We start from the raw sequence: 24,834 nt of genomic DNA, 5'->3' as shown, positions 1-24,834 counted from the left end.
CCTCTCTGCCTACTTATGATCTCTCTCTGTCAAATGAATAAATAAAAATTAAAAAAAAATTCTCCAAAATAAAATGTTCAACTAGTTGAAATCAATGACCACTTCCCAGTTTCATCAGTTGGTCTGAAAAGATTGCAAGATGGTAAAGCCATCTGAGGCCACTGTCCCTTGGGTCACCTTCCCAACACTCCTCTATTCTTTTCAGGCTTCTTCTCCCAAGCCCCACATCTCCTGCATGGCCCTCTAACTCCTGCCCCCCAACCATCCTCCATGTGTTCCGAACACCTCCACTACCATTGCACAATAGGCTAAAGCATGGAATTTCATTCTGCTGGCCATTGTTGACTGGAGTCTTGGAAACAGACCTAGGTTCCAATCCCGCCTTCTCCGCATTCGGCTGAGTAATGGTGGATGGCTTCCTTCACCTCCTGATCTGCCCTTTCTGCCCCTCCAAAACAGCCACAAGTGCACTATTTCACAAGACTATGACGATTACATGAAATGTCAATGGAAAATTCCAGCATACTGGAGATACTGCAAAAACTGTTGATTTTCTTCCTGACCTAGATTACAAGTAGGATAAAGCCCATGCCCACAGGTTAAACTCCATGCCTTGAACATACAGCTAAGTACACTCAAGAAATAAAGTAAACACATCATTGGCTTAAAGGGGCTTATTTGATATGGTAGGGATGCCTGGGTGGTTCAGTCAGTTAAGCGTCTGCCTTTGGCTCAGGTCATGATCCCAGGGTCCTGAGGTCGAGCCCTGCATCAGGCTCCCTGTTCAGCGGGGAGTCTGCTTCTCCCTCTGCCTGCTGCTCCCCCTGCATATGCTCGCTCGCTCTCTCTCTCTCTCTCTCACAAATAAATAAGTAAATAAAATTCTTTTAAAAAGAGGCAACAAAAAGCTACCACAGATCCAGAGCCCAAGGAAGGAAGTAACTGCACATGCAAAGTCTTCCCCCACCATTTAGCAATCTGTACCAAAGAGCATAATCCTGAATCCAAAAAACCCCAATGCTTGGTATTTATTCTAAGGAGATAATTCAACAGGAGAGCTAAAGAACATACACAAGGGTGTCCAATGTAGTGTTATTTACAATATCCCAAATGACAAATATCCCAATGAGTTAAGTTCATGGAATACGACATTAGCATTTCTGAATGTGAGCCATCCAGAGACACTGATCCAGGGATATTGATCCAGGATCCACGTGATATGGAACAAATACAGCAAGTATAAAATGGCATGAACAGGATCTAGTTTGTATAAGAACATACATAAGATTTATGCGTTTATATATATCCAGATGTCTGGAAAGAGGTTGGTCAAAATATTGACACTTCTTGTCTATGGGGCGCAGCGACTTTTTCTTTATGCTTTTTGTCTTGTTCAAATCTTCTACATCATAATACATTTAGCTTTATAATCAGAAAAAAAAAACCACCTTTTCATGGCGGGGGGAATAAATCTTACAACGTGAACTGCTTTGTTCTTGTGCCTCTTTCCAGTTTCAATTCTGCCACAGTCTAGTTTCCTTTTAGTTGCAGAAGTCAAGAAGGGAAGACTGACGATTCTGTTCTGCCTAACCTCTCATGGCCTGCAGGGAGGTCAGAGGTCAAAATGCAAGGGAAGCGTCAAGCTCCTTCTAAAGGGGCCTCTTTGCACTGGACAGGACGGAGAGCGCGGCATTGCATATGTGACGGAAGCAGTCCCCCCCATTGCTTTTCAACCAGAACTCCTCAGATAAAGGGCCTTTATGCTCCATTAAAACTACCTATTCATGGGGGGTTCAGCATAAACACTGCCCGCTCGCAAATGAAGATCCCCAAATTCCGGACAACTTGGCCACTGGGAAGAACAATATTCTGGAGGAATTTGACCATCAATGCGGGACATTTTGCTGTGGGGGGGGGGGGGGTTAGCAGGCCAGGAATTTGAGGGACACAGATCTAATGGCACCTCAGCCAGGGGTGTAGCCAGACACACGGAACCCCTATCCTGTACTCAAGTCTGGCAAAGATACAGCCTCCGATCTGTAAGAGGTCACAAGACTTGCCCCGACGAGTGAAGTCTCATTCAGACGGGCACCTTCGCTTCCCTGCCTAATTTCCTTCTCTTCCTTGCACTCACTCAGAACTCCATTCTCTGGTCAGCAGCCAGGCTTCGGCTAAAGTTCTGCAAGGGGTTGCTTTCTGCGTTGGTCCTAAGGAAAAATCCAATGGTGTTTTAACAAATACCTGGAACTAAAGACGGCACACCAAGACAAAAGCCAAAACCCAAACCTGGCCACCTATTCCCACAGGAGCGGGGAATTCGGGAAGGGGGGCAGGCTACGGCAGGGTCCACTGTTTTCTTCAAAGAAACAAGCCTTTCAGCCGTCCCCTGCCTTGCTCACAAGTACATACAGGAGCTGGGGGTATGTGTCTCTGTCTGTGTGACCTACATTCAGCTCACAGAACACTTCCTCTGAGACTCACATCACGGTCCCACTGAAAATGTTCCTTTGCTGAGGTGTAGCTAGCTATGGGGTTTCCATTCTGTCCCTGCCGCTTTGGTCCCCAGAAAAACCCCTAGCCAGACCTTACGGGAGATGGAATGCCTGGGAAAACATTGGTCTGAGCGGGCGAAATCACCCATGGGTGTGTTTCGGTTTCTTCTCCAGGAGGCTACAAGAGGACTCTTTACCTGCTTTATGTAGCGTAACTGAGACTCAGCAATTCCATGAATAAAAGACTCCGGGGAGGAGCTTTTCAGGCTTCCATCACCGGCCAGCTGGGTGGAGGGGCCCCACAGCATCTCGCGGACAGATGGGGGATTCAGGTCTACATGGAAGTCAGCTGAAATCTTGCAATTGTTCCTTACATCAAATAAGGCAAGATTGATAAAGAAGGGTTCAACCTGGGAACGAAAACAGTGACATTTGGCAGTGAAGACTTTTTGGTGGGGGTGGGGGAGGGATGCAAAATGACAAAACGATGTCCGGATTCCACGAGGCTCTGCGACTGCTGTTCCTTTCTGAGTTCGACATTCGGCTAAAATTGCATTAGGGCTCGTTTGCATATAAGACAGAGTGCTCTGAAGTAACAGCCTATCAAATGTTAACTTCTGCCAGGTATAGGTAATTTTGCAAGTTACACTTTCTTTAAATGAGGAGAAATCAGAAGCCACATTTAAAGGACATTGATTGTTCTCTGAATAACATGTAATTCTCTACAGGTTTACTGAAATCGCCGAAAAACAATGCCAATATTATCGAATAAAAATGAATGTTCCCTTTTGTTATGTTACAGCTTATTAGATTGGACCTTTAATAAGAGCGAATATCAGTCAACATCAAATTACTTGACAAAAGCTTTGCCCCATCAGCAGTTTTGGAAGACACAATTCGTCCCTACAGACAGTATTTGAAGGCTGGTCACAAGGAGAAATTTCGTGCCAAATGGTGTAAAGATTAACCCTTTATACACAGGAAGTCTGCTAGTGCATTTTAGCTGCTCTGGAAGAAAATAAGTCATTACTGCGGGTATTTGTCAAAGGTAAACCCAGAACGAAAAAAGAAAGATGATCACAGGGGCACCTGGGTGGTTCGGTCGTTAAGCATGTGCCTTTGGCTTGGGTCATGGTCCCAGGGTCCTGGGATGGAGCCCTGCATCGGGCCCTGCATTGAGCCCCGCATCAGGCTCCCGGCTCGGCTGGAAGCCTGCTTCTCCCTCCTCCCTCTCCTCCTGCTTGTGTTCCCTCTCTCACTGAGTCGCTCTCTGTCAAATAAATAGATAAAATCTTGGAAAGAAAGGGAGGAAGGAAGGAAGGTAGATGGATGGATGAATGCAGGCTCTTCGGCGATTTTTACATTTATAGTTTCAAGTGTTTCTGAGTAACTCAAATGATCCACGACAGCTCAAGGTTGGAATTTGCTGTGAAAAACAAAATGAATTCACTTTAGGAGGATGGAGGGCCGCCGACTGCACAGCATGTGTGTCCCCGCCTGGTTTTGGTGTTCCTTACTCATTGCGATGAGCCAACCTCACAGAAGAAGTCACATTCTCTGGCAGAATTCCCAACTTGGAGGACCATCCAGGTTCGGGGAACATGTCCCTTTAGAACGTCAAGAGCCTACACTATCTGCATTTTAAATTGGTTAATATGGTCATGAATCCTCTCAGAATGAAGACCCATTCATATTTTGGCAAAAGAAAGACGTATGAAATGCCTCCATGTCAAATTTATCACAGTACATAGCTATGGAATTTTCTTTTTTTTTTTTTTTTTAAAGATTTTATTTATTTATTTGACAGAGAACACAAGTAGTCAGAGAGGCAGGCAGAGAGAGAGGAGGAAGCAGGCTCCCTGCTGAGCAGAGAGCCCGATGCGGGACTCGATCCCAGGACCCTGAGATCATGACCTGAGCCGAAGGCAGCGGCTTAACCCACTGAGCCACCCAGGCGCCCGCTATGGAATTTTCATCCTGTAAATCACTTCCAGTGATTAAAAAAAGAAAGCAAAGCATTTCCTTAATGCACTGGTTTAAGGTGGAAGGAAAAGTCATACATACATTCGTGGGTGGTCCTTTTACGTTGTCTCCAACTTGACCCAAGATATTGAAAGTTAAATCATGGCAATTCACCAGGAAACGTTTATTGCACTTTTCCTCAAATGGCTTTATATCAGGTTCAATTCCTGAAAAGTCCAACCTCTACAAAACAGATTATAATAAATCATTAAAAAAAAAGATTCATATTAATACAGATCTATAAGTAAAAACTGCAAAATCCTACGGTTTCTCTACCCATTCTTTGTTTGAACCCTTTTTTTTTCATTCAATAGGTCTTTCTAGAGCTCTCATACCAAAGTTCAAATACTGACAGAGAAATCCTAGAGGGAAATAATAAGATTCTGATCTAAAGCAGGGAAGAGTCACAAGTCTGTACCCTGGCCTACGAAGCCTTATATGACAGAAGTCCCTACCCCCCTCAGCTCCTCTGACCTCATCTCCCACAACTTCTGCCTCCCCTCCACCCCCACTCTCTGTTCTAGCCACACTGGCCTCCTCAGTCCTTTCGCCAACATACTAATACACCCCCACCTCAGGGCCTTTGCATTTGTGGTCTGGCAGACAGATGCATGGCTCAGCCCCTCATTTCATTCATGTCTCCTTATCAACTGGCATTTCCACAGAGACCTTCCTTAACTCCCCAAGGGGACTGCACACTCTGAAAGTCTATACTCCCTTTCCTTGATTTAAGTCTTCTGACATGACTTTTTCATATGTCCTTAGTTGTTATCAGTCTTCCCCACAAAATACGTGTTCCAGTATGGCAGAGATGGTGTCTTCTGTGAGGTCTACGGGGGGCAAAATGGCCATGGCAAAATGGAGACAGTAGAGGCATCAAGAATAACATGATGGTCTCTAACTTAAACAATTCGACTGTGGTGTCACGACCTTGGTTGTGAGGTAACACAGAATGGCAGATACGGAGGAGTGGAGATGGTGAGCTTCATTCGCGATGTGTCCAGTTTGAGGTGGACTAAGTGGCTGGGAAAACAGCAGAGGTCTGGGTTGGGGATCTGAATTAGGGAGTCAGTGGCAGCTAGACCTACATTTCAATGATGACCTAAGGGGGACGCATCTGCTTCGAAAAGGGATAAACACTGAGCTCAGCTTCTAACAGAGCTGGGGGTATGCCCTGACTGCCCCAGAGATGTATTTATTTAATTATTAGTATTTCAAAAAAGTTTTTTTTTTAAGTTTTAAAAACAGATATTAGGAGTCAAGGATTCCTCTCAGCTGGGGAGGAATCTGTCCGTCCTCAAAGAAACTTCAAGAATCCTCCTCCTCAGCTCACACAGTTCAGGCGATCTGAGTTCCTCTGTTCCTTCTGAGTATCTGAACACATTTTAAGTTCTGCTCACAAATGGGAGGAAAAGCATACATTGTGGGGCCACTGACTATACTTTAAGACCTGAGACGAATGAGGGAGGAAATGATTGGGTGAATCTGAATAGAATATACCACCAATACGGAAAACTCAAGCTGAGAAACACAAGAATTTTTCTCAGCTGCCTAAGTAATTCGAGCCAAAACAGGTATTGTGCCGGAAGAGCTTTGGATAATTACAGCCGTTCTGACCTAGCCTGCACCGCTGACAAAATCCTCCTTAGAGAGGCCTAAGCACAATATTCGTACCTGAACGCGCCATCGCCCCCCACACCTCCAGAGTCTATTTATCTATAAACCGAATACAAATGTGTGGGACTAGACAGCTCCCTCTTCAGCTGGCAGAGGCCAGTCATTGCCATGGAGATCAATTCTCATTTCCGCCCATTTATCTGCTCTCCCTTCTCTCTTATTCAGACAGTGGAATGTAAAGAGACATGGAACTAAACCACTCCAGCCCCCAAATCCTTTCCCTTCTGAGGCCCGTGAGTCCCAATGCCAGGACACTGGGCTTTCCCCAGGAGTCTCGAGCTGGAGCCATCTCCTTTGGTCAGCCGGTGTTTCCTGATTCTCGAAGGTCCGTGATAGAAAGATCTCTCTCTAAACATCGTTCTGTGGTCAAAAGAGAAAGCTGATACCCTAGGAGGGCACTTCACCTAGAAAAGGCACTCAACGCGTACAGCACGGATTTCTCTGCAAGGACAGTGCCTTCCAGAATCAACACTACATTCAACCGTTCCGCGCTTTAAAGTTTCATCAGAGCTCTGAATTCCTCACTGGCTGTCGTAGCTCTCTGATAAGTGATGTTATGTTTGAGTTCAGTTCCATGACCACAAGAACACTGTACCACAAATTTTTTAAAGACACTGGATTGAGTTTCAACCACAGTCAATCGGCTTCTTTGTATACAGTGAAAGAGCCTGACATGTCCAATTAAAGCCCAGTCATGGAGGGGTTTGGGGGTGGGGGAGTGCGGGGGTTTGTTCTATAAAAGACTCAGACTTCTCAGACTTGCCTGGAATAGGCAACTTTCTGAATGAGTGTCTTAGAACTAACGCTCTCAAGACCAGCTGTACTTTTTTTTTTTTTAATCACCTAACTTATAAAAACAGTATCATACTGCTATGGAAAAAAGCAGGACATGAAACGTCATTAAAAATATTTTCCCCCAAATAATTTTATTTTCTTGTGTGGTATTTTTATTAAGGAAAAATGTCTGCATTATATATAGACTATACACTTTAGCCATTTCAAAAAATAAAACTTAATTAGAAAACCACCGGAAGCAGAAAGAAACGACAAAATCAGTCTTCCTCCATTACATTTTTACAATCTATTTTCACTGAGAAAAAACTACTAATGCACGTATAATGCACGCTTTTCTATTCCCCCCCCCAAAAAAAACCTCCAAATTTTCATTACAAATCTCATGGAGGAAAAAAATGAAAAAAATTTCACCTTTCCGCAAATAATTTCATTTTTCTCGTGAAACATGCTCAGAAAAACAGGCAGAAGACTTACATACAGTTGAATTTCTCCATTTAAACAAATCAGTAATTCGATCAGAAAATACAGAATTAAATATGAACCACATAGATCTTAGCACAAAGAGGGCCTCACTGTCCCAAAAGAGGGTGAGACACAAATGAACATAAGCCTGCACTTCCCGGCACCACTTTCCACTGAAAGTGGGATTGAGCCGGACACGAACATTAGCCCAGTTCCGAGGCTTCTCTCAGAAGTAGAAAATAAACCACACCCCTCGTATGACTCGGTGTTCTTCATACTGCAGATATCCGCTGCTACTAGACTGCGCTGGTATTTAACGGGTTAAAAGCGCAGGAACCATCTTTAAATGTTCTCTCGTTTATTTCTTTAGAGGAGACCAGGTGACAAGAGATACAGGGAATGGGGGGGGGGGAACAATGTGTAATCAGTCCTAAACTATTTGCACCTGTACCGGTCTCTTGCCAGACATCAGTTAAAATACCTGTTCGAAGTGAACACGACAAATAGAAAGCAATAGGTATTGCCCAGCGCTACAGAAATCAGCGATTTCCACATTTCCCAGAGGTTGTTTATCTAAATAAGTGACAATTCTCTGGTTATTTAAAGAAATGTGTCATTAATACCTGGACCTCCGAATCAAAAGAAAAGAGATTCTGTCTTCCGTCTCCTCTACTGAGTTTGTTCAGCTGTTCAGTTTCTCTGCCATACTAAAATTAAGAACAGACATACCAAACATTACTTCGTTCCCTTCAAAAGAATCCTAAATAACATTTAAATAATTAGCTAGTGCAGGGCGCCCTGCCGGCTTAGTCAGCAGAGCATGCGACTCTTAATCTCAGGGTTGTGAGTTCAAGTCCCACGTTGGGTGTGCAGATTACTTAAAAATAAAAGGTATCTCATCTGGAAGACTACCATCAGACAGATCTTCAGAAATACACTATTCCCCATCTCAATTTACTTGAGATGGATAAAAAAGATGCTTTCTGGGTGAGAGTCACTATCACTAGGACCCATGATAAGCTACAGACCAGGTTCTTAATACTTCCTATGTGTCTCGCCTAACAACAAGAATATTGCCTGGGCCATAGTAGTACAAAAAAGGAATCCAAGAGATTTGAATGCAAAAGAAAAATAAATGACAAAACACTGTCTCTTCCATCACCAGGGTGCCAGCCATGAGATATTATACATAATTCTAATTCCATCGCTTTAGGAAAAACACAGTGGCTGTACAGCCTGAAACAGGAATGTCAAAGACTCAGAAAGGATATGTTAACATCTACAAAATCATACAAAACCTAGATCAGGGGATGGTGAATGTGTTCCCAAGTTTTGGAAAACAACCGTGAAGTATAATTTTTTGGTTAAGAGAAGGATAAATTTAAATTAAAAAAAAATTAAAGTAGAAAAAAATAACTTCTAAGCTTGTGTAACTTAGTAGTCTAGGAAGAAAAACAAAGTTAAAAAATATAAATAGGTTTAATGTGCTATTTAAATGAATAAATGAGTTATAACCTATTCTACTATAGTATGGAGTCCATGTAGTAAAATACGTAACCTACTAACATAGGTATGATAATGGCCTCTACGCTTTCTAAATTAGCTCATTTCGAACTCCAAAGAGCAGAATAGGAGTAATTAACACAAACGATGTCCAATCACCAAAATCTTTATCTGATTAAATTATTCATATATATATTTGTATGGATTTACATATAGACAGACGATGTGATTTTCATATGAAGTTAACATATGCAAATCATTAGACTGAATATCCTGTTTGATTTATATCAATATCCCCTTGAATAAAGAATATTTATCTCATGAATGACATATAGTAATTATGCTGAGTAAGAAAAAACATCAGTAACGTCACAAAAATCTAGAAGTACCTCCCAATACCTAGAGAAAAAAAAAATAATAAGATTTTCCAGACCGTTAGTTGGCCCTTGCAGGTCCACCTTTAGGAGCGTAACTTTTCTCTTACCATCTGTACCTGTTTCACTAATTTCCTGTGGTTTTTAACTTCGAAATGACATTGCCAAATGGACTCCAGTGTTCAAACTTTAATAGCCAATCCTGCATTGTCTCAGCTGAAAACAAGTTTGCATAAGAAAGATGTACCTTCATCAGCTCTGGATGCATGCTCCTTTCCAAACTGGCCATGATGTTCTCGGCTTTTCCTTGGCTGCTAGTTTCATCTTCTGCAAATTCATTAAAAGCAGATGTTCTGAACCATGCAGACCATTACTAATCACCTAAGAGGAACAGCCTAACTATCTCTCCCACCCCATCCTCTCCTGTTAGATTTACTGCAAAGAATTCTGATTATGAAAGCACAGGGAAAACCTTAATGGACTTTTGACAATCTGCCATGAATTCCCTATCCGTTTTAGTCTGGTTATATTTCATGTGTCAGAACCCTAGGCAGCATCAACTCTTACCGAAAAATAAAAAATAATAAAAAAGAAAATCTATCAACCTCCATAGTTATTTCTAATGAGGAAGTAGGTCAACCTCCAAGATTAAGAGTTCTGGACCCACCCTACGCAAAGGACATTCCCACGGATTAAAGAGAAGAGCTTTACCTCAATAATGAACCATTTAAAAATTCTGACCTTGGGTTGTTTCTACCGGCTCCTTTTTCTCTTGCACTAAACTGTCAGTATTGATCTGAATAATCTTCTTCAAAGTTAGCAACCATTCCTCCATTTCCTGCTCGGTTTCAGCGGCTAGATAATGGCTATACTTATCCAGCATCTTCAGTTCAAATGCATGACGGCGCATTTTGGGGCACTAGAGGAAAAAAAAGGAAAAGCGTGTGTTCGGTTAGTCTAGTAGCCTTTCCGTATTAGACTCCACTTGTTTATTTATTTTTACCTCAGCTCAGCTCATACGTACGTCAGTACTCTCATGGAAGAATTGCTTCTTTCAACAAGAAACAGAAACTTCCAGACGATGAAGGACCGTGTCAGATGTACCTTTTATATTCCCCCTCACTACTGAGCAAAGCGATCTGTGCACAAAGTTGGCATGAGGTACTACCTGCTGACCAAGTATTACCAGGTAAGGCCCTTTCCCATCCTCCACATCTAGAGAATCCCACTGCCACTGTAAAAATCAGCAAACGTTTGCAACTATTTTTGCCCTGCTGCAAGTTTGTCTTGCATATTTATAGATTTCCAAACTCAGCCCTTGAAAAGAAGCTCTAATGGGATTTGAAATAAACCTGGTATTTGTTTCATATCGCACCACAAAACGCACTACTGATACCAGGTTCACGGTCCCATGTGTGATGTGAAACGCATCAGATTAGCATAAAAAAGGACTAGAGTTGGTTCACATGACGTGGCGGCTCTCGGTAAAAAACTTGGACATGACCTCTACCAAACGCTAGCGCAGAAGGAAAACAAAAGCCGCCTCCTTTGTTCAAACATGATGACGTCCTCTCTTGTACTACCACCTTGTCTGTCGTGCCAAAAGAAATGACACACCCTCCCAAACACCTTGGCATTAATTTCAAGAAAGCCTCGCGAATCCAGAACTTCCCACTATACGGCCATCATTCAAGAAGGACCCAAAGAAGTGCCCCCTTCTCATCTTCAAAGTAGGTAAAGGATGAAATTAAATGGCTGTAGTAAGTCCTCAAGATTCATAGATTTGAAAATATTTGGGAGGAGGAATCATAAATAGATAAAGAAAGCAGAGGCTGGGAACACTAGAAAGGAAGGGCAATCTGGACTAGAGCTAATTGGGAAAAATGGAATCGTGTGCCTTCTTTCTTCCAGTAAGCTAAGAAGGCTGTTTTTTATATATATATTTATTTATTTATAGAAATACTTGTATATTTTTTATATTTTATATATAAATTTTTATGTTTAATGTATGTATGTAAGGTAATGTATAATGTATGTATGTAATATAATGTATAATGTATAAATACATTATATTTATAGTATACAATTATATATATATATAGGCACCTTTTAGTCACATAGATCTTTATTTTTATTTATTTATTTATTTTTTTAATATTTTATTTGTTTATTTGACAGCTAGAGAGAGAGCACAAGTAAGCAGAGTGGCAGGGAGAGGGGGAGAGAGAGAAGCAGGCTCTCTGCTGAGAGCCCGATGCGGGGCTCGATCCCAGGACCCCGGAATCATGACCCGAGCCGAAGGCTGCCGCTCAACCAACTGAGCCACCCGAGCGCCCTGAGATCTTTATTTTTTTAAGTGTTTTTTATTTTTATTATTTTTTTAAGAATTTATTTATTCATTTGACAGAGAGAGAGATCACAAGTAGGCAGAGAGGCAGGCAGAGAGAGAGGAGGAAGCAGGCTCCCTGCTGAGCAGAGAGTCCGATGCGGGGCTCGATCCCAGGACCCTGAGATCATGACCTGAGCTGAAGGCAGAGGCTTAACCCACTGAGCCACCCAGGTACCCCTTAAGTGTTTTTTATTTGATCCACACGACAATCTCATTTGAGTGGGATTAATAATAAGTGGGATTCAGTAGGATTAAAAATAAGATTCAGGCAGGACACGGGCCCTGAACCAGCACTCCCCACCTCCCCCACAGCTAGGCATTAAAATCAGCCCCCAACCAGGCTCCGTAGTAATGGCTCCATCTCTCGGCCAATCAACTTCCTATTTAAATCATCTCTCTGCCCTACCTCCCACTGCACCTCTGTCCATGCCCCCTCGGTAATTCACAACCGCAAATATTTGTCCAGCCACTCCTGGGCACACAACACTGCCAGTTATTACAGGGGACATGGACAAGAGTAAGACATGGTCCCCAGAATCCCTGAAGGAATATGCAGAATGAACCACAAACTGGAGTATGATTTCGGGTCCGGGACCGAGGAAAAAGCAAAGTGGTGCACAGGGGAAGGGGTGCTCCCTTTCTTGTGGTGGGCATGAGGGTGAGGAGAGAAACAGAAAACATCTCATGGTCTAAGAGCCATCTGAATGGAGTCTTGAAAGATAAGGTTCAAAAGGGAACAGAAGGAGAAAGTATGTGCCAAGCAGGGAAACAAATGGAAGAAAAGCAAGTACCCGTGGAGAGGTTAGAGCCCAGTGTCTTTGAGGTGTTAGGGGCATAAGGTTAGAAAAGCGGCTGAGGGCAGACGGCAGGCCATGGCAAGAGCTTTAGCTCTCCCTCTGTAAGATGATACATCAAGAGCCAAAAAGGTTTTAAGGAGACAAGTGAAGGACCCCATCTCTGTCTTCGGAGGATGGACTACAGCAAGACAATAAAGCAGAGGGCAGGAAGGCAAGCCTCTAGGCAGAAGAGGACAAAGAAAGAACCAGGAGAAGAGCAGTACGAGTGGAAACAAGGTAAGAGATCAAGAAGCACTTTGGAGGAGCGCCTGGGTGGCTCAGTGGGTTAAGCCTCTGCCCTCAGCTCAGGTCATGATCTCAGGGTCCTGGAATCGAGCCCCACATCCGGCTCTCTGCTCAGCAGGGAGCCTGCTCCCCAAACACACTCTCTCTGCCTGCCTCTCCGCCTACTTGTGATCGCTCTCTGTCAAATAAATACATAAAATCTTTTTTTTTTTTTTTTAAGAAAAAAGCACTTTGGAGTCAGCCTCCAAAGGCCTGAGTAAACACTTGAATTCTTGCACAGAGCGAGAACAGGGCACTGAAGAGGATTCTAAGTTTCCTAGTATGTTTTGGTGGATGGAGATGCCATTGACCATGATAGAAAAATGCGAAGGTTCTTAACAGTTGATCAATAACCCCCTTCAAGAAAGAGAAGAAAAGGTGACTTCGATAGCCCTACCTGAACAACATCAATGCAGGCGTCCAAGTAGATACAACCTTTAGACTCTTTGGAATTTTTCTCGTCTTTGTAGGAGTTGAGAATGTATGAACCGTCAGGAAGCTGAGTCAAGTAAAAATACCGTCTCTTGAATACCTACGGGGAAAGATCGGCAATGATACATTTGTCTGAACATTTAAACAACTTCTTTGCACAAAAAACCTTCAAGGGCTTGCCCCAGCCATTATATCTGGACAACCTCTGCACACCTCTGAGAGGTCGCTTCACTTTTTTTAAGACGAAAAATTTGAAGTCAAGTGATTTCCCCTCAGTTAATCTACAGAAGACGACATTTTTAACGCTTTGAAGTTGAGAAAGCATTTCGGTATCCAAACCATGGTCCGTTTCATGACAGCGTCCTTTTCCTATTTAACTGCAAAACCATGACTGGATTCTTAGCATTTCATTCATGTCACTGCGACTCCAAGTATAAATAGAAAAATGTTTTAAACGTTTGGAAAATAAAAGGAAAACTATACAGCTAAAAATCAAATTAAAAAATCAAATTAAAAATCAAATTAAAAGAATATATATATAGTCTACATATATATTCTTTTAATTTGATTTATATATATATAAATATATATATTTATATATATATATTTATATATTATATATATTCTTTTAATTTGATTGATATATATATACACACTCATACATTAATTTCATTGCTATATATATATACACTCATACCCCCAACATATACACTCACCTCACCTGTCTTGTCCCACAGCCGCACTTCTGGATCTCCAGCTAAAAACGCAATCTCAGGGAAACACTGAGAGTCACTGGTTGCCTCCCCATTGTCACTGAGTACCCTAAATGCTGAGATTTGAGTCAATAAGCCCACCAGGCTTGTGCATCCATTTGAAATCAGGCATTCACAACAGTTAAGGGGGATCCTGTGGCTACAGCTCACAGCGAAACCCACAGGAAGGGGGAAAAGGAGGAAGACAGTTGGATTCATTCATACCAGCCCTCTAAGGGTCCCCTAGAAAGTCTCAGATTGATCAAAGACACTAAAAGGGGGATCTGAAGCTCTCTGATGAGCCTATGCTTCTCTTAATAAGCCACAGACTGGGGGGCCCCTGGGTGGCTCAGTCAGTTAAGTGTCTGCCTTCGGCTCAGGTCATGATCCTGGAATCGAGCCCCGTGTCCGGCTCCCTGCTCAGCGAGGAGTCTGCTTCTCCCTCTGCCTCTCCCTCCCTGCCCCTGCTCATGCTCTCTCTCTCTCTCAAATAAATAAATAAAATCTTGGAGGAAAAAAAAAAAACAAGCCACAGACTGCAAACTGTGTCAAGCATCTGTTATAGTAAAATTCCCCCAGATAATGGATCTAAAATCATTTCAGGGTGGGAATGGAAAGGGACCAGGACACAGGCTCTGGGTGATAACTGAGCAAGCACTTTCCTACACTTCTTGTCTTATAGAAGTTGGCTTTAAGATTGAAGCTTGCCACTTTCAATCACCCATCTGAGTATCCAGCATGATCTCGGACTATTTTAAGAACTTCAGTTAGGGAAAGAATACTATTCGGCAACTTCATTCTTGAAAATGACTTAATTTCTGGCAAAGAAGCTGAAATATTGACAATCTATTTTTCCCATAGCATGAATAAGCAAAATGTATCACACGTTAAGCATTTCTTCTTAGGAAAACTGGGAAAGAGAAAGAACACGCTTGTAGGTATTTTTGACTTGTTGAAATATCACCGATTTTGGAATGAAAGACAAAAATATACCAGCGGGAGGAACACCCCAACAGGTTAGACTGGTAAATGCTACAGCTCCTGTTTCAGGGAGTGGTCGTGTGGGTTTGTATGGTACCAACAGAAAGGAGTCCAAACAGAAAAGATTGCTTTGTTTTGTAATGTCAACGGAGTCAATACTACTACACGGGTACAGAAAATGCAGGTGGTCCCATAAGGTGAGAATACATATTCCTCATTATTGATTCACCCACATTTAAGTTTCTCAGAGCTAAAGAAATCTAGATTCATGTACAAGGAAAGTGTTAATCATAGTGCTGACTACACACACACACACACACACACACACACAAATACATACACACAGTTGACTCTTGGACAGCATGGGTTTGAAGTGCTCAGGTCCACTTACACGTAGATTTTTTAAAAAATACATTTGGGTGCCTGGGTGGCTCAGCGGGTTGATGTCTCTGCCTTTGGCTCGGGTCGTGATCCCGGGGTCCTGGGATTGAGCCCCGCATCAGGCTCTCTGCTCAGCGGGGAGCCTGCTTCCCTTCCTCTCTCTCTGCCTGCCTGCTTGGGATCTCTGTCTGTTAAATAAATAAATAAAATCTTCTTAAAAAATACATTTTACAGTACTCTAACCTATTTTCTCTTTCTTACTTAGGACTTTTTTAAAGATTTTGTTTATTTGAGAGCGAGTGAGCATGGGCAGGGTGGCAAAGGGTGAGGGGAGGAGGGAGAGGGAGAATCAGACTCCCTGCAGAGCAGTGAGCCCAAGGATGGGCTCCATCCCAGTACCCAGAGATCATGACCTGAGCCAAAGGCAGATGCCTAATGGACTGAGCCACCCAGGTGCCCCTCCTTATGGCTTTCTTAATAACATCTTTTCTGTTGCTTACCTTATTGCAAGAATCATAGTACATCACATATACAACATACAAAATATGTGTTAATCAGCTGTTTTAATGTTATCCATAAGACTTCCAGTCAACAGGTTATTGGCAGTTAGGTTGAGGGGGGAGTCAGAACTTATATATGGATTTTCAGCTGCACAGGGAGTCAGTGCCCCTAAACCCCCACATTGTTCAAAGATCAACCGTATACATTTGCTTGTTTTTGTGACAGTGGTTCACGTGTTATTTAAATGATGAGACCAGATGGCCTAAAATTACATACTGTGCGCAAAAACACAGAACTCGCCCTTTTGAAAGTTATTACAGTAATTGTGTAGGGCAAAAATTCAGATACATTTTCCAGGCAAAAATTACAACCAATTTGCATCTGACCTGTGACCAAATCTAAAATTCAAGCCGGAGCCACTTGCAGAGCCCAGAGCCAGCAACAAAGAGAGTGGCAGAAGAACACGGAACATGGAGCAAAACATTTGTGACGCAGAGCCCAATTTGAGTCTGTGAAATTTTTTTCCTGTACAGCTGCCTCACCAAGCAAAGATGTTCCGTGACAGCCGCCACTTCCAATATTAGCAAAGAACATCATTACAATAGAGAGGGAAAGGGATCTGAAATTACAGTAAATCACTTCCTGTAACATTGCAATTATGTCAAAATGGGACGCTGAGGTGGGTCGCTCATGAATCTGGGGGAGAAAGCAGATGCTGAAAGTCACACGATCTGGATTCCTGTCCAGCACTCCCGCCCACCAGCAGGGAAGCTGTTTTCAAGACCCTGCTTCTCCATTCCCTCACTAGTAAAATGGGATTGGGCCAGACTATCTGTGAGATCATTTTATTCATGATCTACAAAGAATTGTACTGAAATTGAACAGATAACAGTACAGCCTTCCCAGGCTAAGGGGCACCCTCCCCAAACAACTCCTTACAGGCTTGAAACACCATTTGTTCAGGGAAAGACTTTTAAATCATTTCCACAGAAATCAGACTCAGCCCCCACGAAAGAACTGTAAGTTCGCTTCTCAGTCTAATGGTCTAGGATATTCATTGGGTTCCATCTTCTGGGAAGCTGCAAATAATGACTACATAGAACTGTGGTGATTACTCCGTATAATACCTCTCATCTCGAAGGCCTCGAGTCCTTCATAATCAACAGCTTATTCTTCTAATGTCACCGGAGATAGGTATCATTAAGTATCATTTTACTTAACAGCAAACCGAGAGACCAAGAGCTCACTCAAGTTCACACAGGAAAGTCAAGGACAGAACTAGAATCAAAATCCGATGAGGAAGAAAAAGTGAATCTTGCCCAAACGTTCCAATGTCTTCCCACCTAAAACCACAAAGCCTCACCATAGCCTAAGACAGTGTACCCGTGTGGCCTCAGTTTACCTCTTGGACTTTCTTTCTTCTTTTAAGATTTTATTAATTTATTTCTGAGTGAGAGAGAGCACAAGCAGGGGGAGCAGCAAGCAGAAGGAACGGGAGAAGCTCCCTGCTGAGCAGGGAGCCCAATATGGGGCTTGATCCCAGGACCTTGGGATCATGACCTGAGCCAAAGGCTGATGCTTAACCAACTGAGCCACCCAGGTGCCTCTCTTGGACTTGATTTCTTATCATCCTAGTCCAGTTACCCTGGCTTACCAGCTGCTCTGCAAACACCCCAAGAAAGCGGCTACGGGAAACTTTGTTTCCTTGACCTGGAATCCTCTTTCTCCACATGTGGACGATGGTTCACTCTCTTAGTGCTCTCGGATCTTTGCGGAAATCTCATCTCTTCTGAGAGGGCTTCTGTGACCACACTGCCCTCCATCACGGCACACTATCCTATCTTTTTCATATGGCGCTCCCTATCCAAATATAACTCAGTCATCTGTTTATTTGCTGTCTGTCTCTTTTAAGACTGTCAAGGTCCTTGTCTTACCCACTACCATATCCCCAGTCCCTACTACAGCGCCTGGACTCGGGAAAATTTGGAAGATAAATGATGCCTGGATGAATAATTCATTCTCCAGTTCAAATTCCCCAGTGGTTCCAACCAATAGAATGGGATTTCTCTGTAATGTCCATATTCCTCCTCCTCCTCCTCCTCTCCTTTATTATTTTTCCTAGATGGCGGACACAGCTGAAAATTCCCCCACCTGACTCGATGAGAAGCATGGACCCTGATGAGTGGCCTCCTCAGACCACCCAGAAGAATAAAACTGAGAGGGAGCCAAAGGAGGTCATTCTCAGGGATCAGGTCCTGCCAAGTCTCCTTAAAACCCTGCGCTGCCTGGATGACAACCTTTTAAATATTGACCACATGACCCCTTCTGGAGCAAGAACAAAGGCTTTCTGTCACTCAGCTGAATCAAAGTTGGAAGGCGGGCAAGTTTGAGCACCAAGTAGCTGCAAATTAGGAGAGCCTTTTATCATCTGATAGTACAAATCTCAAGAGGGTTCACTTATGTGTATTACCGAGAGGGTAAGTATTCACTGCTAAGTTACACGAACCGGGGGCCCTGGGAAAGAACGCTTTTCGGGATTTAACAGAAGTAGGCAGGCAAAGTAGGTGGGCTGGGGGCAAGGAAGGATCGGGCAGGAGAAACTTACTTGACTCACGTCTCAGAGCAGAAAATAAGAGACAAGGAAAAGGAGAAAGCAGGAGAGCAAGAGAAGTTCTGGGTCTCAGAGCTTCCAGAGCAAAGATGAAAGAAATAACAGAGAAGAAAATCCCGGGACTTATCAAAAAAGCAAGTTGCAGTTAATTATACCAGAATGTCAAGAACCTCATCCCACTGAAGAACCCCTACCAGTGCGTTGGCAACCTAATCTATCACTCATCTCTCTTCACCGTATCGTTTTACAGTCTCACCAAGTTTTAATAAATCACACAGGTTTACTTTCTGGGAAACTGGTTAAAAAGCAAATAGCTTTTTTTATCTTTTCTTTTTTCTTTTTTTTTGAGAGAGAGAGCATGGCAGGGGGGACAGGGGACAGGGACAGAACCCTACGCAGGCTCCACGCCCAGCATGGAGCCCAATGTGGGGAGCCCAATGCAGGGTTCAACCTCATGACCATGAGATCATGACCTGAGCCGAAATCCAGAGTGGGATACTTCACTGACCGAGCCACTTGGCTGTCCCTCAAAGAGCTCTTCTTAAATAACTCCACCATATGTGGGCACTGGAGATTTTTAAATTATTTAGTTTGGAACAAATTCTAGAAGGAAAGGTCTACAATCCGCCTTTCTCATTATGACAAATGATCTTATCAGCTAGCTTTATCTCAGCACATCATGGCTCTGCTCAAATTTTCAGTGACCCTCCCTCACCCACATGGCAGGGCTCACATGACCAATCCCACCTTCAAGGCGCTCCCACAATCCTACAAATAATATAAGATAATACAAATGGCTGACATCCGTGGAGTGGTTACTAATACCGTCCAGTCTCTGGCTTTCCTCACACCATACCATTTAATCCTCATAATGACCATGTATGGTGATTACTATTATCATCTCCGTGTTACAGAGGAGAAACTGAGGTGCAGGGAGATAAGGATGGACCAAACAAAATTTATTCTCCCATGACTACCCAACTTCACCTAACACACTTCCCGCCCCGTACACACCTGCTTCCACCTCTCACCTCCTGATTTTCTCCCGTGGAGGCCCTACCTCCTTCAAGAAGCCTTCTCTGACCTCAGATCACAGTGACCTGGACTCATTACAGCACTTGGTCTCCAAAACACCTTTCAACAGTATACTAGTTTTTTAAGTAAACTGTACACCCAATGTAGGGTTCGAACTCACAGCCACACAATCAAGAGTCATATGCTCTACCAACTCAGCCAGCCAGGTGCCCTTAAACCATTTTCATTTTGTGTCCCATCTCCCTAAAGAGGTTTTAAGTTCTGCATGGGAAACTTCTCCCTACCCTTTGCAATACTAACACTTTGAGTTAATAAGATATTCAGTACATATCTGGTGATGAATTCATTGATTCCTCATAATGTCTGGCACATGGGCATCCTCTAATAAATGGTTTTCAACAGTCACCAATAAATGAGGAAAAACTAAACATGAAAAACAAGTCGGGGGGTCTGGCTGGCTCGGTTGGTAAAGCACCCAACTCTTGATCTCAGCTCAGGTCTTGATCTCAGGGTCATGAGTTCAAGCCCTGTGTTGGGCTACACGCTGGGCATGGGGTCCACTTAAAAAAAAATAAACAGATAAAAAATAAAAACAAATTCATGAGAAATCCCTTACCCATAAAATGACTATAATCTGTTTTTCAGCTGGGAGAGACAGTCTGCTAGACTTGAGAACTCAATGCACTAACCTAAAAACAACATTTAAAAAATTTCTCTTCCTTTTGTTCCAATAAACATAATGACCTTGGCCTCCCCAGCAATTATTTTAATATCACATGCGCTTTCCTAGGTAAAATTCCTTGATTTGTTGTTCTCCCAACACAGAAGGAAAAAAACTCTCCTGTAACAGTCAAAAGAATAAGTGAGGACTGTTTGACTCTGGATATATATAACAAGTGGGAGGGGGCAGGCGAAGCGAGTCATACATCAAGCAGTTGAACTTACAACCCCGATAACATAGCAAGACACTTCAACATTTAATTGCTGGGAATGGGGAGGAGGAAGCTAGAGGAATGTGCCCCAATGGAGCCAAGAAGAGGCATAAAGGTAGGTGTCCCAGGGGTTGGCCAAGAATCTGCAACAGACATTTTTTTTTTTTTAATGAAAAACCTCCCTCAATATCAGACTCTTCCTTATTCCATAGATCATTATATCCCTTAGGAAAACTAGCTCTAAGCGCCAGGGGAAGGTCAAATCCAGTATCTTAGCTATGTCATTTGCATTCAATTTCTTCACCAAGGTGAAAAAGAGTCAAAGAAAAAAGCAGAGCTTCCCAGCAGCTACTTGAGAGATAATGTAAATGGACAGGTTTCTGTCAAGATTGGCATTTCGGTCTAAGGAATCATTTATTCTCTAGGAGATCTTCAACTTGCTCTCTAAAACTTTCCCAGGAATTACAGACCGGCAAAGGGATGGGTTCTGATTAACTAGAAAAGTACAAGTGGGGGAAATTAATCACCTATGACAAGGCTTGCCCTGTTCTAACACGAACACCGAGAACAAAGCAAATCATAAGCTCGGGGTACGACAGTCACTGCGGACAGACGATAGGACAAGAGCTGCATGACGCCAGCATCTCCTCGGCAAGAGGAAGTGTCCAGCCACTGAAAGCGTGCCGTGGGCATTAATGCACATCATCGCCAGCTCTCCTGGAGCCTGGGTTCCTCACGACCAATTTCCTAGCCAACCACGGAGAGGCTCGGCCAACACCTCTGGGGAAATCGTGACGATGGCAGAAAATGATGCAGGCTTTTCTCTTAAACACTGACTGGAGTTGGTGGAAAGGCGTGTATGAGCAAAAGTGCAAAATTTTTATTCCACAAACATGGGCTCTTGTCATCTTCCCATATGAAGAAATCAACTTAGCCCCTTCGCCCTAGAGCCCATCACTATCAACTTGAATGTTCCTGCAAAACTGTCTGGCAGCTAGCAAGGGAGGATTCGCTTTCTAAAGCAGCCTATACATGAATTACTGTGGCTACATTCTTTATGTCACATTACAGATCACGTGCTTGCTTTCTCCAAAGACTTGATAAAGTAAGAGTCTTCTGATTCCCTTTTAGCTATTGGCCTTGGCTCAGTGTTTTCTAACCCTCTTTCCTTCGCTTGTTTTTTTTCTTTCCACCTTCTCTGACAACTCCCATTTCTCCTTTCCATGACATTTAGACTCCCTTATTTCTGACAGTCAAAGAATCCAGGAAAGGGACTTGGCCTTGTTTACAAAGACAGTTAAGGGGCGCCTGGGTGGCTCAGATAAGTAAGTGTCTGCCTTCAGCTCAGGTCATGCTGGAGTCCTGGGATCGAGCCCCACACTGTCTTTGGGCTCCCTGCTCAGTGGGGAGTCTGCTTCACCCTCTTCCGTTGTCCCCTCTCCCTACTCCTTCTCTGAGGCGCTCTCTCATTCTCTCTACAATAAATAAATAAAATCTTGAAAAAAAAGAGAGAGTTGAGTTGCTGTCCATCATTTCAAATTTTCCAAAGGACTGATTCTACAGTTTTTCCTCTAAATCCAGAAGTTTTTTCAAATGAATAAAGACCCTGAAAGTGACACCTCACTCTAAGAAGGTTCCAGCTACCCTACCTTAATCCCTGTCAACCCCAAGGGGATCCACAGGCCCATGTCAAGCCACAGCACACTGAAGAGTCACAGATGAGACAGAAGGGAAGGCACATGTCTCCCACAGGCTGTTATGTGCTACTGAGTCATGAGAAATACCGAGATCCTTCTGTTGTAGCTTCCTGGTTAGTCTACTGCGAGCCTATCAAAGCTTGAATTTTTCTGACAGCAAAGATTCTTGGCTCTCCACTTGGCCAGCTCTAAGCCTGTGGTGCTCACTGCTCAAGCTACCTACGCTTCTCACCAGCATGGGCTGGACATCCTAGCAGGCAGGGGACCCTAGACATACGAAGGGGATAATTGCCCTTAGTATCAGGAAAATGACTAAGATAACGATAGCGTGCCCGACTCACCTTCCCGTTCATTTACAAGACTCATTAATATTCTTCACATCAAAGGCTACCATCACAGAAACAAATCTAGAAGGGATTTTCCTCTCAGAACATCTCGTGAACCGTCAGCCCTCTGCTTCAGTTCATCTGCCTCTGCCCTTGCCGACTCTCCAAGGGCAGGGTCAGCTGCTCCCCCCACCATTAGATTTAGACTCTTTCCTGTGTCCGGGCCAGTCCAGGCCTGCCACAGGAAGAACATGTCTGATTCCCCAACCTGAGGGGGCAAGCTCAAGGCCCCCAGGGCGTCCCAGTTCAGAGGCCTGGACTTCCACCTTGGCCCTCACTCCAAGTTCTCGAGGCTGGCCAAACAAAATGCACATCCAACACCCACCCCCACCCCACCCCCATCCCGCCATGGCCCTTCTCCCTACAGTCACAGGCCCTCTCTTTACATAGAGATGGCACCGTAAACTCAGCGAGTTTCGACCAACTTCCACGAGGCTGAACTCAATAATAGTTAAAACACAAATTCTTAGGGAGACAAACCATCAGAGACTCTTAATCTCACAAAACAACCTGAGGGCTGCCAGGGGGAGGTGGGTAGGGAGAGGGGAGTTGGGTTATGGACACTGGGGAGGGTATGTGCTATGGTGAGTGCTGTGAAGTGTGTAAACCTGGCGATTCACAGACCCGTACCCCTGGGGCTAATAATACATTATATGTTAATAAAAAATAAAAAATTAAAAAACACAATTCTTAGAGGAAAACAAAAACCTCTTGGCAAAACCCCTCAAACACCTTTCACTGAGTCTGGCCAGACCTTCTTCCTCTCATGCCCATCCCAGCTGTGATTAACCCCGAAGCAGAATACTACCGCTCTGGCTTAGGATGTGAAACAGGAAGAATAGGGGACGTATATCCGGCTCCCAGAAATCCAAAATGGAGAGGATCTGGGATAAATGAAATCCCTGACCAGGCACAGTTCCCAAATCTCGTTATGGCCTTTTTCACATTATTCCTCCTCGTTTTATTTTTTTAAGAGCTGTGTGGCACACAGGATCACTTTGATTTATCCTTCTTTTCCTTTCTTTGCCTACTGTTTGGTAGAAGTTTTAAAAAGAAAAGAAAGTAAGTGGTTTTATGCTATTTGAACTGTATCTCACTTTAAAAAAAAAAAAAAAAGGAAGAAGAAGTGGCCAAAACGTGAACAGCTGGGGACGAAAGGAGGCAACAACGCAAGGAGCCTAGCTCAGAGCGGAAGAGCGACAATAAGCTGGAGGCAGGCGGCAGCTGTCCCCTTCAGCTGGGCCATGTGGTCACCAAGTTGCCTCAGACCCCACCACACGCTTCATGAATTTATGGCTCCTGCCTGGCCCCTGTGAGTGGTACTGTTTGCAACCTCCGGGATAGACAACACATCAGCTAAACAATCAATCTTTCGCTACTTGACTGAATTCGTTTTTCTATCGTCATTGGAACAAACTGCCACAACCTCTGTGGCTTAAAACAAAATGTATTCTCTGCCGGTTCTACAGAGCAGAAGTCTGAGGTGGGTCTCTCTGGGTGAAAATCCAGGTTGTGGCAGAGCTGTGTCCCTTTCTAGAATCTCTAGGGGAGAAGCCATTTCCTTGCCTTTTCCAGCTTCCGGAGGCTGCCAGTATTTCCTGGCCAGTGGCTCCTTCCGCCATCTTCAAAGCCAGCAACAAAGCATCTCTCTCTGACTCCGCTTCTGCCCTCTCACCTCCTTCCCTGACCCTCCTCTTCTGCCTCCTCCTTCCAGTGACAGGGACCCTTGTGATTACACTGAGCCCACCTGGAAAACCCAGGCTCCTCTCCCAGTGTGCTGATTAGCCATCTAATCAGATCCCATGTCTGAATCTGGGGCTGTGTGACCTTGGGTGAACCATTCATTTCTTTGTGCCTCACTTCCCACGTCTTAAACCAAAAATACAAATGTCCCCTTGGCCATGTAAGGGAACATTTACAGATGTTGGGCATTAGGACATGGCCATCTTTGGGGGGACAATTAGTCTGCCCACTGCATCAACCAATCTGTGTTTCACAAACTACAGAGGAAAATGGGAAGCATGTACTTTTTACAGGCAACTGTGTTTTGACTTATAATAAACGGGCTCCTAAAAAGTTGTATGCAAAGCAAATTCTATTTTAAAGGCATTAGAGGAATTCACTATTGAAAAGAATCCCATGGTGAATTGTTTTCTGAAGGTATTAATTCCCCAATGTCTTGTTCTATGAATCCCAGATTTCCATACATTATATTCATGTTGAGCTACAGTAAGTATGGAGAAAACATTTTAATATTTTGAGAATGCTGAGAGTGGAATCAAAACCCATAG

At 43.5% G+C, this 24,834-nt stretch overlaps 1 protein-coding gene across 4 annotated transcripts in view; it reads right to left on the bottom strand.

The window, feature by feature from the left end:
- The window catches only part of DOCK11 (dedicator of cytokinesis 11), a 191,193-nt gene that overhangs the window by 112,852 nt on the left and 53,507 nt on the right, over nucleotides 1-24,834 (bottom strand). For all 4 annotated transcript variants that reach the window (XM_032331697.1, XM_032331695.1, XM_032331696.1 and 1 more), the window contains 6 exons: nucleotides 13,233-13,367; nucleotides 10,067-10,244; nucleotides 9,573-9,652; nucleotides 8,072-8,155; nucleotides 4,557-4,697; nucleotides 2,690-2,902 (listed from right to left, as the gene is read on the bottom strand). In XM_032331697.1, the coding sequence (XP_032187588.1) occupies nucleotides 2,690-2,902; nucleotides 4,557-4,697; nucleotides 8,072-8,155; nucleotides 9,573-9,652; nucleotides 10,067-10,244; nucleotides 13,233-13,367 (831 nt within the window). The remainder of the gene's footprint in view (nucleotides 1-2,689; nucleotides 2,903-4,556; nucleotides 4,698-8,071; nucleotides 8,156-9,572; nucleotides 9,653-10,066; nucleotides 10,245-13,232; nucleotides 13,368-24,834) is intronic.

This window comes from Mustela erminea, chromosome X (assembly GCF_009829155.1).
Source record: "Mustela erminea isolate mMusErm1 chromosome X, mMusErm1.Pri, whole genome shotgun sequence".
Classification (NCBI taxonomy): domain Eukaryota; kingdom Metazoa; phylum Chordata; class Mammalia; order Carnivora; family Mustelidae; genus Mustela; species Mustela erminea.
This window is presented reverse-complemented; position numbering and strand designations above follow the sequence as displayed.